The following is an 18,540-nucleotide window of genomic DNA, read 5'->3' on the forward strand; positions in this document are numbered from 1 at the left end:
TTTATACGTATTAAAAAGGAATGTTTAGGCCTGGCAAAAGGTTTATTTTTCCAGGTCGAAATGGCAGTTTGAAAACTGCACTACAGGTTGCATTGACAGGCCTTCTACAAGTTTTAAATTGCTACTGCGATGGATGGTAAAATGAGTGCTACAGGCCCAATATTAGCATTTAGTTTACAGGCCTGAGTACCATATAGGGGCTTGCAGGTACATTAAATGTGCCAATCAGGTGTAAGCCAAATGTGCAATGTTTTAGGGGTAGAGTGCAAGCACTCTAACTGGTTAGCAGTGGTAAAGTGCACAGAGTCCTAATGATAACAAAAAAGAAATTTAGAATACACGAAGTTGAAGGCAAAAGGTTTGGGGATTACCCTGCAGAAAGGGCCAAGTCCCACAGAGCGTGAGTTTGTTTACAGGACCAATGTTTGGAGGGAATCTGTCCTTTCCACAGATATTGCCCAGTTAGAGCTACCTGCTTAAAACTTTGAGGTCTCCAATCAGGGTGCCACAAGATCCAGCAACTTGGGAGTAAAGGATGTCTGTAAATTCAGGGTATAAAGATTCAGTAGACCGGTTTTATATATATCCAACAACCCACATGCAAGCACTGTATTTCCACCCTTGGCGCTGCTGTATGTATAGTGACCCTACTATCAAATTGAATCACTACAGCCCATGAAAAAGACAATTAATTTGAGGAGTACATCTGGCCCGCTCCATCTGACCAGATTAGTGACTGGTAAGATTCTCTTGCAATAAAGGAATTGCCACATTCTGTCGACCTAAAAACACCAGGTCCTTGTGTCTTTTAGTATAGTTGTGAAGTGCCGGGACAGTCCATGTAATTATCTCCATGGAGCCGCCTAACCTGGTTTGCTTTATTCAGCATGTTGCTGTCTCACTTATTTGTACATTGTAGTTAACCAGGTAAACCCTAATCCTTCTTATGGTATAAAACCTATAGTGTTCTGAACTTATTCTAAAACTATAATTTCAGTCATGTCCATAATTGCTGAAATTCGCGTGGTCAAGAAACAATGCAATACAGTCTAATGCTTCGCTCACTACCACATTCTGACCTTGTTACACATCTCCAAATGACAAAAAACAACGTCTGCCCAAGCAATAAACTACAAGTGCTGGCACTGTAAGGCTGCACCTTCACTGGATCTTCCCAGTATAGGGTGTTATCTTGCTGTGTAGTTCCTATAAATCTATATAGGATCTGCGCGTTTAGACAACAAACTGGTATTGGTGACCGGACTGATTCCAGACACCCCCACCGGGTATGTTTGCCTGTATACCAGCTAGCTCACAGTGCCAATGTAAACTCCTTTTACCAAGGAGAGAATATTTTCTGGCAACTATCGAACATGACAACCCTGACTCCTCAGGGATTGTGGAAACAGTCCAGTACTTTTCGTTCAGTCGTGCTCACTTTGTCTCAGAGGGATACACAGAATAAACGGTGGGGATGTTTTCAATAAGCATTTATTGAACCAGTGTCATTCTAGTTTAAAAAGGTGTGCTGAAACTACTATATGACAGAAACACATATAAATGATTATAAGCACCAACAAAGTAAATGGATGGTAGATTTCTACCATAGTGCTAAAACAATGTTTGTAGGCAGGTATATAAATACATGACAATAATAATGCGTACTCCTGCGATGCCACCCTAACTAGATGTACCTAAGTGTACCTAGCATGTATGTAGGTGTAGAGCCAAGAATCCCCCCTAGGATGAAGCCAACCCCATTACCTGGTGTGAGAGAATGAAGGACCCCATCTTGGTCTCGAGATGGGCACCCCTTGAGGTATGTCAGACCACTGCGTGCTGGAGTGTCTGCTTGCAGGAACTTCAGCGTCAGTGTGTCACCATGGAATTCTTACTCCTTTGCCTGCCTCAGTAAAGATATGGTGTTTATATACCCAAAAGGCACCCTCGGGGGTTCTACCTTGCTGTGTAATGTCGGCTGAGGCAGACGAAAGGGATGACCCTTATACATAGTTATTATGCAGAAGATGGTAATCCTGCTGTGATTCTGAGAATCCTCATGCGTTAAAGATGAGGCTACTTTTCTGGGAAAACCACACGATATTTATGCAGCACCTTAACTAAGCAAAAGGTCAATACCAAAAACCGTTATGTAGTACAATGGCAGGGGAAATATAGGTGAAAGGTTAGGTGATTGCCCAGGCCTATATTGGGGTACATAACAAAACACAACAATCTGAAGGACCAGCCCCGAGTCTGGCAGGGTCCCACCAGTCTAGATTAGGGGTGTAATGGGCTATGGGGTCAGAGGGACGCTGCAGACCAGTCAGCCCCTCTAATGAGGTTTTTATCCTCTCTAACCAGTGTTTTCTATTGAATGCTAAAATCTAGCAACTAGAGTCTTGCACACAGGTACAAGGCATATCGGTTCAAATTCAGAGTTTGTCCCATAGCGGTTTACTAGAACCCTCCCAAGTGAGTTAGAAGTGTTGCCATTGTGAGTCTGTTCCCATCACCCCATGCAGGATTTGAAAAAGAAGCCTCCTTGAAATGAAATGCCTCTACATGAATACTAAAGTAATTTACATAGCTGTTATGTCTCCGAAGCATGAATTATTAAATGACTCAAGTGTACATTTGCCTGCCCTGGACAGAATTCTGAGTGGGTATCCTACAGATACTTTAAATACCTATGTAGAATTGTCACATGCCTCCACAGTGTCAAAGACTTCCTGATTTTTGCCAGGAAGTCTATCCTTATGCCAAAGCTGGACTCCATATTGTCATAAAAGGAGACCCAACGGGAATTTAAAACATAATGCCTATTGACTGTGAGGGCAGAGGGGGTCACTTAAGCCTGAGTATAGCTTTGGTGTTCTCATAGACCTACTGTTCGTGTTTCTTTTTAAGTTCCTTTCTCTGAATTCTGTCATCTTATGTGGTACAAAGAGGATAGCACAGCAGGAGTATGCCTCTTGGACCCTTTAAATGGTTTAGCATCATATTCAATTAGTGAACCCTTAATGCAGCACCAAGAATCTCATCACCACTTTGCTGCCCCTTGTTTCCTGATTGTAGTAGGAGCGAACAGTGAAGAGGAGGCTACTCGTCGGATGGCAAAATACTGTACTTGCTATGAAATGCATCTAGAACTAAGGTCCTGTTCCTAACCTAAAGGCAGCGAAGAATACATGGCAAAACCAAAATGTCCAGGGTTTCGGATTTTAAGTTACAAATCCTCGATCTATCAAAGTGCCCACACAAATATATTGAGTATTCTGAAGATTCTACAAGGCATTTTAATTAAGTGCTTAATATGAGCCAGTTGTTTCTGGTGCTCTGCATTCACACTTAATTGTCAACACCGGGCCTTGTGACAGCTGCCACATGGTTGTGGTGCGTGTGTAAGTTAGAAGTGAGCAGAACTACAGTTGTTTATTAATTTAATATACATTAAAACAACTAATACCTGCCACCCAAGCCATTCTTACAGCTTTAGGGGCCTACAACAGTCTGAATTGTCACACTTGTAGCAGTGTGATGGTTAGTGGTTGTGTAGGTACTGTCATTGGCAGGAAATAGGTGGAGCAAACTGCGGTGGCCTCCTAATGAGGGCCCTGGCATTTATTTTATTTACAAATTAAGTACTGAACACTTGCCATAGTGTGATCTAATTAATTGCTGGCCTCAGAAATTACCTTGGACCGTATTTTTTTGTGTTTCTGCTGTCAACTCGCTGGATGTCCCTGGCTTCCCTCTGTATCAACAGTTGATTGGCATAACGTCCATAGTGCAGATTGTGGAGTGTCTTTTTCTCATACGTGCCATGTATTGGGCACAATGATGAACTTTGAGGATGCGCTTAGGCGCCTGTATGTATTGTTGCTCTAGAGCTGGGTTTATTTGACATGTTTCCTAATTTGTCTGATGGTGAGATTCTATTTTTACGATCTGTGTTGTCCCATAGTAAAGGAGACCACTTGAAAAATCAATTTCTCTGGTCTTAGCCAGCATGGCTTACTGTGGACCATGTTGTTGTGCAAGGTATAATGTTGACTTTCGTTTTCTAAAGCACGTTTCCCCGAAGGGTGTCCAGGCGCCACTATTGCTGTGACCTAGGGTACCACTGTTTGGTTGTGGTAGAATAGCATTGATTTTAGAGAGCATGGCCTAATGTACATCTAGCCTAACAGGTGCTTCCTAACCTTTGCTACAAATGTTCCTCCTCGTTGACTATGCAATGCATGTTTGCAACTCATCTTTTTCTTAACATGGCGTTTACCAGCTTTAGCTGATTTAATTTTTTTTCTTATCACAGGTGGATTTGATGGAGGTTATGGGGGCTCTACAATGGGTGGCGGAGGATACACCCAGTCACCTGGTGGGTTTGGATCACCTGCAGCTACCCAAGGCGAGAAGAAATCGGTACGTTGTTTGTGTGTTTGTATCCAGCTTGTCTGCTTTTTCCTAATTAACTTAGTATGCATTTGGCAAATCCTACTTTAAAGCCATTTTGGGAAGAGAAGAAAGTGTGCTCTAACCAGAATCAAAGAGTTTGATGAAACATCCTTTATCCAAATTGGATAAAGGATGTTTGGTCAGACTGTTGGAGCTCTGGTTAGAGCACACTTCTTTCTCTGCACTCTTGCTATACTTTGCACCAAACTAAACCGCTCCCTACTGATATTATGTAGTTTATCGTAAGTGCATTGCAGAATACCTCTTATTCACTGCTCATTTTGGTTTTTAGCCTTTTTTTCCAGCTCTTATTATTAATTTTACAAGAGGGTTGATGATCACATTAATCATACAAATCGCGTCATCCTTGCCACATCCCATCTCCCGTCCCCGCTGTAACGTAGTCATACAAAGGGTAACAATCACTAAACAGTCACATATGTATGTCCGTGGAGTAGGCTATCCAGGCTCACACAGATCTTGCTGTGTATTTGATGGCAGCATCTTGATTTGTATACATGTTACTCAGAATTGGCACAATTGGCCATACCATTACTCAATGCCATCACAGGGGGTGCCTGCTCAGCCCTCCAATGGTGGGCTATATCTCTTTTTGTATGAGGAGATCTGTGACTACCAGGAGTCTAATACACCTGTAACCCCCCCACACCCAATCAATCCAAACAGCATAATTTTGAGCTTTGGTATCACCAGCCTTTCCACTACCGAGGACAATATGCTGCATTTCGTATGCCAATAGCTTTGCATTATGGAGCATTGCCAAATGGTTTGATAGAAAGTACCCATTGCCACTCCACACATTAGACAGTGTGGGTCTTGGCCATGTTTGATTTGAGTCAGTTGTGATTGGCTGTGGTACACCCGGTATTTTGAGTTGAATCAGCCTGAGTCTCATGGAGACAGCTAGAACTCTGGTCTGGGGGGAGAGAGGGCTTCCTTGCCTCTACCACTGCTCCTCCTCCTCCAAACACCCACATCACCCTCCCAGTGCTGTCAGGGGTGGTGTTTGCCAGTGTTTAATCTAAACCAACAACAGTAAAACAGACAGCAGAAAGAACAATAGTTTAGTAGAACAGGTAAACTATGCAACACAACCGCATTAATGTTTTGCACAAATCAATATGTTTTAATTCATAAAATAAGAGTATTGGTAATGCTAACAGTGGACATAAAAATCTTTTGTTTCTGTAAGGCAGGATTCTTGCCTCCGCTACAGGTCAGAGAGGTTTATACCAGGAAGCCTTTTTTAAAGGGATTGTCGCAAATGTTAACAGGCTCAGTCAAAATTAATCCTACAGCACTAGCATGTTGGGACCACAAAGATGGATGGACTTGTGCTAAAACATCAGACGTATCCTAGGAAGAAACACATACATCATCATTGGCAGCGTCGGAACATTCAGTTTCACTTAATATATATCACAGATTGCATTATTTTCAACTGACAAAGACATAATCACTATTGCAATACACGGTGCAATCCAATAGACACGGAAGATCCTTCCCCAATACGTTAGCCAGAGTGGAGGGCCTTAGTGGGAAAGCATGTTGATCTGCATGTAGGCACACCAAAGGAGATGCACGGCTGAGTTGAAGAACAGGCAAGAGAACCGGGTTTAAGCAAGAAAAGGGGTACTACCATAGCAGCATAACACAATTATAAGAAGGTGGGCAACCCTGAGCACACCAAAAAAGCAAAACCTTTTCAAAGAGGACTGTCATAAACATCAATTTTAGAGCGTGCCACCAGCAGTCATCTTGGCAAGAAGTTGTAGGAAGGATGTGGATGGAGGAATAATTGCTTCAAGCCTCCCACACCCTTCGGTGTCAGATTTATGCGTGTATGAGTAGGAGGAGGTGATAGAACCCACTAATCCGTCCCCCATCAGCAGGAAAAGGGAGCAGGGAAAGGAAGACCTGGCAGCAGTGGCTACTGCAGCAAACCAACCACCCTGTCTCTTGTCTTCAGAAGTCCAAGTGAGGCGAGATCAGGTTTGTGTAGTGGTGAATGGAAGTTAAGAAATGCCCTCCTCTAGGCGCAGCTATTTGCAGTGAAGAACCAGAGAAGGGAAGCAAATCTAGGCATCATAGCAGTTAATGCAGACTTGAGCTGGTTCTAGTTAGTCCATAGGGACAGATGTGAGTCAAGTGGGAAAGGGTGAGTGATTCCTTCTTCTGGTGGAAGGGGAGGATGGAGATATTGGGAATGACTAAATATATTTTTCTGATTCTTTCTAATCCAAAGAGTCTGCCTATTTTAGGTATACCCTCCCAGTGATTCCCTATTCCGGAACCTTGGGTGATATGAGTTTCAATTTGCAGGACCCACTCCAATGCAGTGTTTTTCCCAAAGTTTCTCGAGCAGTAATCTAGGAGGAAGGAGGTCCACCTTCTGCAGTTAAAGGCCAGAACCTAATGGGCATTTATAACTGTGGTGTAAATGTGCTTAAGAGACCAATGATAATAAAACTGTCCTGTTACTGACTTGCAACGAAGGCAGAAGAACAGGGTCTTCTTTTATCTCAACCAGTTTAACAAAGGATAATATTTCTACTTTATCTCTGTGCAACATGATAGACCTAGAGAATGAGTCCCCTGTTTCTCTTGAGTGTAGAGTTAATAAACGCAATGGTGCACATGAGGGTTCAGATCTGCATCTCCTCCTAAAACAAAGCAGAAATATATCATACTATATATGTTGTAGCGCTTAGCATACATAGGAAATCAGCGCAGCCCCATAAGTAATGGTCGCAGACACCATACCTGTTTTTGCTTACTGCAAGTATTGCCTCAGGAGAGGTGGGCCCCACCATTGATTTGGCAAATTTGCATCTGTGCCAATGGAGCACGTTAAAGAGACAGATATGTCAAACCTTTGGGTGTGATGTATATTCTGCAAACACACAGTAACATTTATGCAGGTACAACTTATATACAGGTGACCAAAAGATTAGCATTTATCATTTTGACTAATAGGTGTAGATCCGATTTGTCGAGTGTGTTCTGTTACAAATTACATTTTCCAGAGTTTTTCAAATCTGTTTTTGTGTCCTTGTTAATGGGAACCTGTGAGGGTTTAGATTGGTTGAGAACCTCATTTGATTTGTATATATTTTTAATAGAAATCTACTGTTTATAGGTAGAATAGACTGATATTCATGGGTGTAACAACCATAGTATGGGTTTTCACATAAACAGTTGGTTATAGAGACTGATATGCTCATGGTTTGGGAGGAGTTACCTTGATCAGATTTTGATTTGATCTAAGATAATCGCACTGCTTCATGCGCAAGCAGCGCTAAAGGAGTCCCTGAAGTGGGTCATAACAGAAAGCTGAAAAGGAAACGTGATGCAGAGTAAATAAAAAGGTAATATTCGCCAGGGAAGCTTAAGTGGGTCATAACCAATGTAGGGGAAGGTGAGAGGTGGAATAGAGGAGTGCAAGGGGTAGTGGGAGAGAATTCTTGCAGAGCGGAATGTTAGTGAAACCATTTAGTTGCAGTGTATTGGGTTATGTGTAGAATTGGTCCACGTAATTGGGAGTAAGAGAGCAGTTCTCTTTATGGTGCACTGAAGAGCTAGGTCCGAGTGCATGGATAAGGAATGATTGATTCAAGAATCTAACAGGAGGAGAGGAGTATATTGAGAAAGGTTTGATGTTACTTGTTATTTACATGTTTTGTTTAAACTGTATTTTCAGCGTTCCCGGTCTCAGCAGATTGTCCCATGTACAGTCTCTCAGTTACTCTCCGCCTCTGTGGTTGCTGAGGTTTTTCATATCGGAGAAGTGGAGCTTTCACAGGTAATCGAAGAATGTCCCGAAAATATGACATGAGCATGTCAAAATAATTCTTAGAGCTTGCTTGGGTAATAAAAGTATGAATCCAAGTGGACTGTATGGATTAATATTTGCCTTTGTGAACTACGAAGTGCTTAAAAATAAGAGCTAGAGCAACCCATTCCAAAGTGCATACCTCTTAAGTAATATTAGCTGTTCTCCAAGGTGTAAGTATTTGCGGCTCTGTGTGAATGATGTAAAATTTGTCATGTCCTTTAGGCTAGTCCTGTCGTGTATACCCCTTTTTATATACGTTTTCCCCATCCACACGACAATAACTGTTCTGAACAGGTAACCTTTGACCTAGTAGCTTGCTCCTGTCTCTTTGACACCAGGCTCTCGGTATTCTATCATAATCCCTGTACCTGACGTACATGAACATGTCCTCAAGCACGGTATAATTATTCTGTATAAGGGTCACCACTTTTTTCATCCTTGGCAAACAGCCAGCTGTGCATGATCGCATTTGTTTGGAAAAACATTCATGATTGTTTTTAAAACAGTTATGTCTGTTTTCAAAACATATTGATTCTAGAAGAAACCCTGGAATGACCACTCTAGTATAAGACCCTTATTCCCCCTGCAAATTAGAGGAGAATCCCTTCCTAGCTGACACTGCGTCCTTCATGCTGAATCTTCGACACGCATCGATCTGACATCCCTTGCGGGGTGTCATCCTGGAAGCAGAGACGGTGTCCTTCATTCTCAACCATCAGGTGAGGGGGATGGTTCTTCCCCAGGGGTTTCTTGGCTACCTAGCTACATGTATACATATACATCATCATCATAGTCTTTATTCGAATTAAAAGTAATTCATACAAGACACAAACAAATGCACAGTTATAAAATATCACAATCACTTGATAATATAAAATCTTTCCAATAAATAGATAAAATTTGTAAATAAGAGAGATATTAAACATTGCAGCAGACAAGATGATGTACAATACACATCAATAATAAGAGCAGTGATTAAAACGGGGATAACAAACTAATGATAGCGGAATTATAGCGGAATTTAAGGCCCTACCTATGTGCCTTCTCAGGGCACCGAAGGGCTTTAAGTCTGAGAGACCATGCCCACCCCAGGTATTTGGCTAAGACTATTGAATGGACTGGTAAAGTGCTTGTATGTAGGATTCTAATAGCTACGGCAGAACTCCTTGTGCCCAGTAGTTTACATAGAGGAGAAAGCCAATGACGTCTAGGAGTAGCGTATACAAGGCAAACGAACAGAAAGTGGGCGATAGATTCCTCTTTGGCACCACAAACAGGGCAGGAACATGTGCTTGCACCAAACCACCCGCTAGTTAGGGCCCTGAGTGGGATGGAACCTGCTCTAAGTTGAAAATAGAGTTTCCTATCCCTTGGCGAGGTGATCAGATCCCAAAAAGGTTCTAAAAGAGGTGTGACCTTTGCCTCTAGAAAACGGCTGGTCATCGTGGAGGAAGTAGAAGCGCCCCACACCCTGTGAGTTACCTGTTCCCAGTATAATGTTTTCAATAGCTTTTTGGCAGGAAACTCAGCAACAACTGGATCGTTCCATAGGCCTTCCAACCCCAGAGCTTTTAAAGATTCGCGGAGGTTCCTTAGCCACCCTATCTTATGGAACTTGTCAACCTGAATTACGTCCATGATACCCATTGCGTAAGATCGGAGCTCCGGTGTAGTCCATAGTCTCCTCCAGTATAAAACCGGACGGAGATTGGCCAGGTCCTTAATGGCCTTTCTACCTAGATCATAACGCAATGGGACCATTGGCGTACTTTGTGGTAAGCCAGTAATGTAACGAAAAAATTTGTTTTCAACGGCTGTTAGGGATGTTAATGCGTCAAAACCCCAGAGCTCTGCCCCATACAGGACTGAGTTTAGGGCCTTTGCCTCATATACTTGTAACACTGGTTTGACCGGTTTAGTAAGGGATTTTTTATGCTCTTTGACCAGCGTTCCCGTAATCTGGGTGAGTTTCAACGTGGACAATTCTAAATGTCTGTTCCACCGATTATTGTGGGACACATGAATACCCAAGTAGGTAAAGTTTGTTACCTCCTCCAGAATTTGGCTGTTCATTATGAGCTTACCAGTTCTGTAACTTGGGTGTGGGTTAAATGTCATAAGCTTGGTCTTTGACACATTAACCTCCAAGCCATAATCTTTGCAAAAATTTTCAAAAATTGACAGAGCCCTTTGCATGCCGCACGGGGTTTTAGACACTATAAGGGTGTCGTCGGCAAACATTGATATTGGTATAGGGGCTCCTGCCAACTTGGGAGCGTCGGTGTTAGCTTGAAGCATATAATCAACTACTCCGTTGATATACAAAGAAAAAAGTGTTGGGGCCATGGCGCATCCTTGACGCACTCCTCGCTCAACAGGAAACTCGGGGGTTGTTTCCCCCGGGCCACCCCATTGTATTTTTGCGAAGTTAGGCTCATGCAGTCTCCTGATTAGAGTCAAGAGCTCCAGGGGTAAACCGAGCTTTTCGAGAACTCTCCAGAGATGCTCTCGGGGGACAAGGTCAAAGGCAGCTCTTAAGTCAACAAAAGTGACGTAGAGACTGCCTTTGCCTAGTTCAACAACCTTCCAGAGCAATTGCTTAAAGCGGAACACCTGATCCACGGTGCTGGTGAATTTGCGAAAGCCAGCTTGGAGACTAGAAAGGATCTTGTTAGCTTCGATCCAAATGAGTACCTCATTCAGTACCATCCTCCCAATGACTTTTTGGATTGTGTCGATTAGGCTGATGGGCCTGTAATTCCCTGGGAGGGTTTTATCACCCTTTTTATATATTGGGATTATGATAGCACCCCCCCAGGATTTAGGTACTGGGGCACCTCCAGCCACAGCGTTCGCAATTAGAGTGATGTACTTGCTCCAGGAAGCTTTGTTATCAAGGAAAAGATCAGATGGAACACCATCCAAGCCAGGGGCCCGCCCTGCGGCTACACAAGACAAAGCTGCTAAAACGTCATTAGAGCTAAAGGGCCCGGACGAATAAAAGACATATGGAATTGAGCCCAAGTTTCTATAATGGGGGTCACGTGCATATTGGGGTTTGAAATACGCCAACCAATCTTCTTGAGTGACGTGGTTTGAGGGGTTTTCAGGCAAGCCCCCTCTGCCCCACTTTAACACATTCCAAAACAGTCTGGTGTCCCGGGCATAGCAAGCCTCCTTCAAGTCGAGCCAGAACAATTCGTCCCATTTTCTTTTTGCTTGGGCGAGGCTTTTCTTATAAGCAGATCTAGCTGATTGAATGAGTGGTATACTCCCACTAGAGAGGGCTTGAGCCAAAGTGCCTCTTGCACTTTTACATTGTTTATCATACCACCTAGGTTGCTTAGACGGTGGCTTGGTACCCTTTCTTGATTGCGTGAAGAAGAAGGCACGTAGACCCTCAAAAAATGACTCCTGTGTTCTAGTTGCTTGCACATTTTGGTCTTTAGTTTTCAAAATTTCCTCAAGGTTCGCAATACTTACAGAGAGATTAGTATTGATACAAGCCATTACTGAGACATTAGTCTTTACTACAGTCCATTTTAGCCTCCGCATATCATTTGTTGGCACACACATCGAGGGAGCCAAAGTAGGTTCCTTGATCAATGAGCGGGGTTTGCCCCACCATCTATGAGAAACACAAATAGGGTTGTGGTCACTCTCTAATCTTGGCTCCACCACCATATCTATAGGATGGCACCACAGCCTCAAAGAACAAAGGACATAATCAATCCTGCTAGCTGAACGGCCATTATCAAAGGTGGATGCTCCAAGCTTGTCTCCTTTTGTTCTTCCGTTCAGTGCCCGTAGGCCGCTTTCGAGGCAAAGTGCGTTTACCTGAACTGCTACCATAGACCACCTTTTAATAGGGGGTAGCGAAAGTACTGGAATACCCCATTGTCGGTCCTCGTCGGGGTCGAAACCCCATTCGGAGTCTGAATCTAGAAGGGGTTCGAAAGTAACATTAAAGTCCCCGGCTACGATCAAGTCCCTGTTGCACGATTTAGATTCAATAAGTGTAGATAGAATGTCCAACTCCCTTGACTTTTTCCCTTTCGTTCCCCGAAGATAGATGTTATAAATATCCAAAGTGCCCTTGTGATCGAAAGCTAGTCTCACTAATTGAATATCCAGGGACCCAGTGTCAATCACAACAGCGCGTGAGAATAAATCCTGGCGAGCCCAAATAATTAGTCCACCAGATGGACGGCCTTTCGGCCCTTTCGTTGCTGGGACGTAAAAATTCAAGTATCCCGGCATGAACCGAGCCTCAGAGGACCATGTTTCCTGTAATAGGCAGACACATAATTGTTAACAAAGCTAACCCATTCAGGTGAGTCAAATTTAGTCTTAATACCAGCCAAGTTCCAAGACAAAAGGGTGCCAGAGTAGTTACTAGGCCGTGTGGTGTGGTGCACAATAGTCTGTCTAGGTGCATTTGCCCTTTCGCTCAGCGCGGGTGGAGACGACAATAGGGCTCTAGGTGATGTGTGTGGTCCTAGCGGGGCCAGAGAAGTAACTGCCTGGGCATCTATGGATATGCTATCGTTTGCCCTCAGTGTCTTAAGAGGTAAGGGGGTTGTCATACTATGGAGTTGTCAGTGACAAGAATCTCGAGTGTAAAAATAGTTCAGGTTGTAGGCCACTATTCCAGATCTAGGTCCGTAGGGTGTGTGGTCAGTAATAAACCTAGAGAGGCGTGGGTCTTTGAAATTGACAATAATGCAATCTCCCTGGATGTTGTTTGGTTGAGAGCCTATCCATTGAACCCTTCTAACAAAAAGAATCCGACCGTTCAATTCGTTCGGGATTGGTCTATGGATGTTGAGCCAGTGACTTACTTTATTTTTTAGTTGCTCAAAAGATTCATTTTTGTTAGTAGGGAGTTCAGGGACACCCGTTAATACCACAACATAGGGAAAGGATTCTAGTGGTAAATGTATTTGGGTCGAGAGTGGGCTGGATGCATTACCTGGGAGGGCTATATCGACAGTCGTGCTCGGGTTTTCTAAATTCATAATGTTAGTGCCCATGGGTACTTTACTTGGCCGACCCTCTCGCCTCAGGGGCTGATTGTTTTGTAGAACTCCCTCCCGCCGTAGTGGTTGTTGGGTATTTGGAGGTGGCATAGTTGGATCTGTGCCTAAACCAATACCTGTAGTAGTTGGAACAGGGGCGGGAGGTATGCCAGGTGAGGATGGGACGGCAAAGGTAGGGTTTACTTCATGGGTGCAATTAGTTTTAGATATATCCCTAGTGCACTGCTTAACAACATTCTTTAGCGAACAAAAATTATCCAGGATAGATTGTTCCAATTTGTCAACTTTTGTTACAACCTTTTCGATCCTTTCCAATAATGGGGAAATTAAGGATCGAACAATTCGTTCTAACTGGGAGACTATGTTGTTAGTATCAGATAGGGGGGGCACGTGTGTACTGGTGTCGATCATGGAGGGATGGGCGCTAGTACTTGAGATGTCGGGAGGTACCGTGTTTTTGGATGCTTTGGGTATTTTTGCCAACCTGCCGCCATCCACAACCCCTCCCCTTTTCCTTTTCTGAATAACTGATCTGGTAGATGTAATAGATCTGGCCCCTGCTCTAGTCTGGGGACGGGGAGCATGGGGAACATTGGGCACGGGCGTAGGTACAACTTCCTCCTCTAGCACTGCATCCGTCGTGACTGCGAGATCTATCGACCTCCTGGGTGAAGATAACAGTCGCTGAGAGGAATCAGACGTTGAAAGTAGTGTTACCTCCCCCCGCAGCTGCTCTCTAAGAATATTTGGGGATTTTACAAGAGCTAGCGGGCCCAATGATGAGCGCCTGCCAGGCGAAGGATCAATCGAAAGGCGTCTTTCAGTAATGGCTATTTCATGTTCCAATACTGAGACAGCGCGAGTAATAAATTGGTCCATAGTCCCAGCCACTGTGGAGGGGACTTTGAGACGCTTCCCCTTTCCGGCCATTTAACACAGAACCAGACAGGTCAATAAGCAACGACAGTCAGAGATTGCACAAATGTCAATAGTCCAGGAACTGTAACTGCAGCAACTTACTTCTAGCACTTAATATCAAGGGGAGAGCCCAGCCCGGCCTGGTCGGCCCTGGACGGCCACAGACGGCCCGCCCTCTGCCCGGGCTCAGCCCGGCGCTGCCCGCGCGCGGTCCCGCGACACGGAGAGTGTCCTTGGGTTTTGTAACGCCGCCAGGCGCGGCCAGTGGGCGTCTCGTTCCGGTCCGGGAAGCAGGTGACTCTGGGAGATGTGGTCCCCTCCAAGCCGCGGCCGCGAGAGTTTCAAACGCGGCGGCGGGAGGGAGACACACACAGGGGCAGCCAGCAGCGGGAATCCTCCAAACGGCGAACTGCACACACCAGGGCCTCAACGCACGTCTCATCCAGGTAGGATACATGCTACCCATACATATCAAGGCTAGGAAAAGGCAAGTTACGTAGGGCGCACATTTTAGGAATATGAAATTGCCACTGTTTTATCTGAACTGCTTATGTTCATCAATCTCTTTCGTATGCTTCTGTCTCCAGATTGTCACAGCAAATATGTTTTGCACAAGATTGACGCTGGATCAATAAATACTTATTGAAATATTGTAATCGCCATCCTCTGTATTTTCTGAGAGTAAGTGAGCATGAGTGACTGAGAGAAAAGTACTGTACTGTTTTCACCGATCCCTGAGGTATCAGGGTTATCATGTTCAGTGGTTGCCAGAGACTACCTACATCACTGTACGATACAGGGGGGTTGGTCGTGGCACTTTAGAGCTAGCTGGTCTAACGGCTGACATATCCTGAGGAGATGTCCGGAAACGGTCAGGACACCAAGTCCTCAGTTTAGGTCATCCAAAACGTGCAGGTGCTGGGGATTCCTAGGAACTACACGACAAATTAAGCCCTTGGTTCCTGAAGTCTTAAGCAGGAGTTTCTGAAAGCAGTAAGCCCGCTAGTGGCCTGACCCTTAACTGCTGATTGTGTCTTCAGCTAATAGCTGTTAATACTGTTGCCTTTTCCACTCTGTCCTGCCTGATTTCCCTCACATAAATGAGATTGTGACATCTGCTGTCTTTCTGTTTCTGGAAGGCCAGCTGACCTTCAGCTGAAGTGAAATGCAGGACTTGTGAATATGGGGTAAAGATGCAGGGAAAGTAGTGATCGGTCTTCAGCTTAACCTTTCCAGGACCTCAGCAATATGGCCGTAATCAGGTTGATACATAAGGCTTTAAGTTTGTGTTTAGTGGGTAGCCAAATATTTTTCTACAGGGGTTTGGGATACCACAGCCTGCTCAATTCAGAGCCAGTGTGTTTCAGATTCAAGAGCGCACCGGTCCTTCAAGATTTTGATCTTTGCTGCTTGATTATAATGGTTTAGATGTGTAATCCACACTATCTCGGCATCTTCAGAAATGTCCTACTCTCCTGCCATCCCAAATGAAGCCCACATCTGCCCCTACAGCTCCCACAGTTAATCTTTTAGGACTTCACTGGCAGGGTCTGGCACATATGAAATGACTGAGAGATTTATTTAGCTGTCTGTGTATAAGGTGGCACCTCGCTCGCAATCGTGATTCATAGGTATTTCAGTGCCCCTGCCTCCAATGAGAGCTGAGATCTCTCAACAAAGCATCCCTTCTCTGCTGCCGAAGATTCATTGGCCTTGATATCATTTTTCGTAATGATAGCCTCAGTTTTTCTAGTTTGTTCCTGCAACACTGCTAACTCGGAGTTCAATATTTGGCATTTGGCTGCACATCTTAGCGGAGTCCACTGTTAAGGGATTTGTAGAAGTCCTAAAAGAGGGCCTGTTTTTCCTCCTTATGGATTACCCTCCTATTTACATCCCATAATGTTAAACCAGGCCCTGTTTTTCTTGGCGCACAACTTGGCTGCTAGAATGTATGTTTATATATTTTTTTTCATAGAAGACATGCTTGGCTAAGAGCAACATGTTCAGCTCTATTTGTCTGCAGTAACAACTGAGCCCTCACGACTTTCAGCTTCTTGACGATACCCTCTGAGCTGCCCACTTTAAGCTCCTTTTCTAATTTGTCTTGGTTCAGAGCCCTAAATCATGATTGCTGTAATTCTGCGTCTGATGACGGGCTTTGTGAAATCTCAGGCGCTATTTCCCAGCAATTTCACCTTCTACAGTTTCTTTAAATATTTTGTATTGCCTCTTGCTGTTCTTTCAATGTAATTTGGTACCTGCAAGCTTCATCCCCAGCCTAGCACCTACCCAAGGATGGTCCTCCCTATTGCAAGCGTCAATAACCTGTTTACTGGCTCATGACCTGCCACTAAAATCATCCACGTCCGCACCCATAAGGCCGTTTGTCACTGTAAGTGTGGTCTGTCTATAAACAATACATGCATAGGAATGATACCAAACTGTGCTTATGGGAGAAAAAATATTTGCAAGAGTCCTAGTAGATTACGTGGTTGACCCTAATACGCACAGGAAAGGAACTGGGTTGAAAAAAACTTTGACTATAGCTTCCTTTGGTATTCCTGTGTTAGGCAAGTCTTCTGAATGCAACCTATCTGAGACCTTCACCCAATCAGAAGACCAAACCTGTTCCCCTTTATTGGAAGCATTAAGCACTGTCACATTATAGGAATCAAATATTTTCCTTAGTTGTTTTTCCTGTATCCCACACCCAGTTCTCACTTGAAAGGGAACACCATCAATAAAAACAAACCATGTAATTTGTATTCTGCATCCAGGAAAACAGTACCAATTCTCTTCTCCCCACGCATTTGATTAACACACCTGCACTTGGATTCCATGCCCACCATTATCCTGCATGGCAGCCCACCCATTTCAATCACTTCTTTAGAGAGGTATTTTATGCTCTTCATATTTGTCTTCAAGCCTGCGTATTTGGGCCCCTAATTTTTTGAGGGGTCTGGCCTGTGTCAAATAACGGCTGCCCGAATGGTTCAAACTTTCTTTCACCTCTTTAACAGATTAGCGCACACCTTGCTCCAAGGTGTCAATTTTCTGGATGTCTGCATTGGCAAACATTTTCGAAGATCTGCTTTGATACAGAGGATTATTTACTTCTGACGTGGTTACATTTGTCAGTTTACACCACTTTGAGGGTTGGGGAATACTAAGTGGCTTTGCTCTCTGTTGCAGGGCTGTACTACACAATGCAAGAATTCCCATCCCTTCATTTGCTTCCTCTCATCAGATTATAGGGCTAGAGGACCGTAGTTCTACCAGTGATGCACATTTTCTGCAGCAGGTCTGTTCGGATGGGGGCTCAGCTGGGCACTGGGAACAGAAGTGTACTGTTAATGATCTTCTGTTCTTTAAAGAGGTCTTCAACTCTTTCCTAAATTGTAGCAGCGTTTGTGATGGATTCAGGGAGGTTGTTCAGATTCTGGGTACGTAGAAAGAAAAGGCCTGCTGTGCTTTTTTTTAAAATTATTATTATTACCCTTAGACTCCAGTCTGGTGGTGTTCTGGCTGCAGGTGTGCTGAGAGCCACAAGAGACATTGGCCTTCAAGATTAGCATGGCTGCTGGTTGTGATGGCTTTGTAAATGATGTAGCTGGTTACGAAGATGGAGCCAGTGGAGCTCTTTCGGGATGGATTGATGTGAATATTATCTCTTTGAGCCCTGGATATGATATTCCGCAGCTTGTGGGATGCGCTTAAGGGGGGCCCAGTGTGGAATCTGGGAGGCCATGGCACAGTGTTACCACCATCCATTTGGTGACCGATGATTTAAAGCGGTTACATTTCAAGTCATTGATCCATGTTTGTCCCATTTCTTGCCAGTTCTTGTTTTGCAAATGAGAATTGTGACTTGTTTGGGTTAAGCGTCAGGTGCTGGAGGTCCAGGTCTGGATGGTGTAAGGGCGATAGGAAACTGCTTGATGGGCGAGGTGCAAAGAAACTGCATAACAAGTGGGGTGTGTAATTGTAACAGCCTGATTGGGCGGTGGACATTAGGATAGGAGTTAAAGCCCGATGATGGAGTAAATGGTCTGATGGGAGGAGCAAATGGTTTGACTGTTGTGATGTGGGGGGTGGAATTGATGCAAATGTGGAAAAGATGATCTAACAGACTGTCTGAAGGACTGGAGGCATGTTGCTCTGTCCAAAGGCCCGGAGCGCCCCAGGCTTTTGACCGAAGAACAAGGGCGCCTAGTTTTTGAGTGGTGTCAGGCTGTGGCCCAGCTGGGTTCTGGCTTTGTGGTGATA

The 18,540-nt window shown here is 44.3% G+C and overlaps 1 protein-coding gene across 1 annotated transcript in view; it reads left to right on the plus strand.

Annotated features, from left to right (window-relative positions):
• Positions 1-18,540, plus strand: part of RPA2 (replication protein A2) — a 62,710-nt gene that overhangs the window by 18,796 nt on the left and 25,374 nt on the right. Inside the window, exons 2-3 of the mRNA XM_085647569.1 lie at positions 4,319-4,425; positions 8,180-8,281. Coding sequence (XP_085503695.1) covers positions 4,319-4,425; positions 8,180-8,281 — 209 coding nt within the window. The remainder of the gene's footprint in view (positions 1-4,318; positions 4,426-8,179; positions 8,282-18,540) is intronic.

Source organism: Triturus cristatus, chromosome 3_2, assembly GCF_964204655.1.
Source record: "Triturus cristatus chromosome 3_2, aTriCri1.1, whole genome shotgun sequence".
NCBI lineage: Eukaryota > Metazoa > Chordata > Amphibia > Caudata > Salamandridae > Triturus > Triturus cristatus.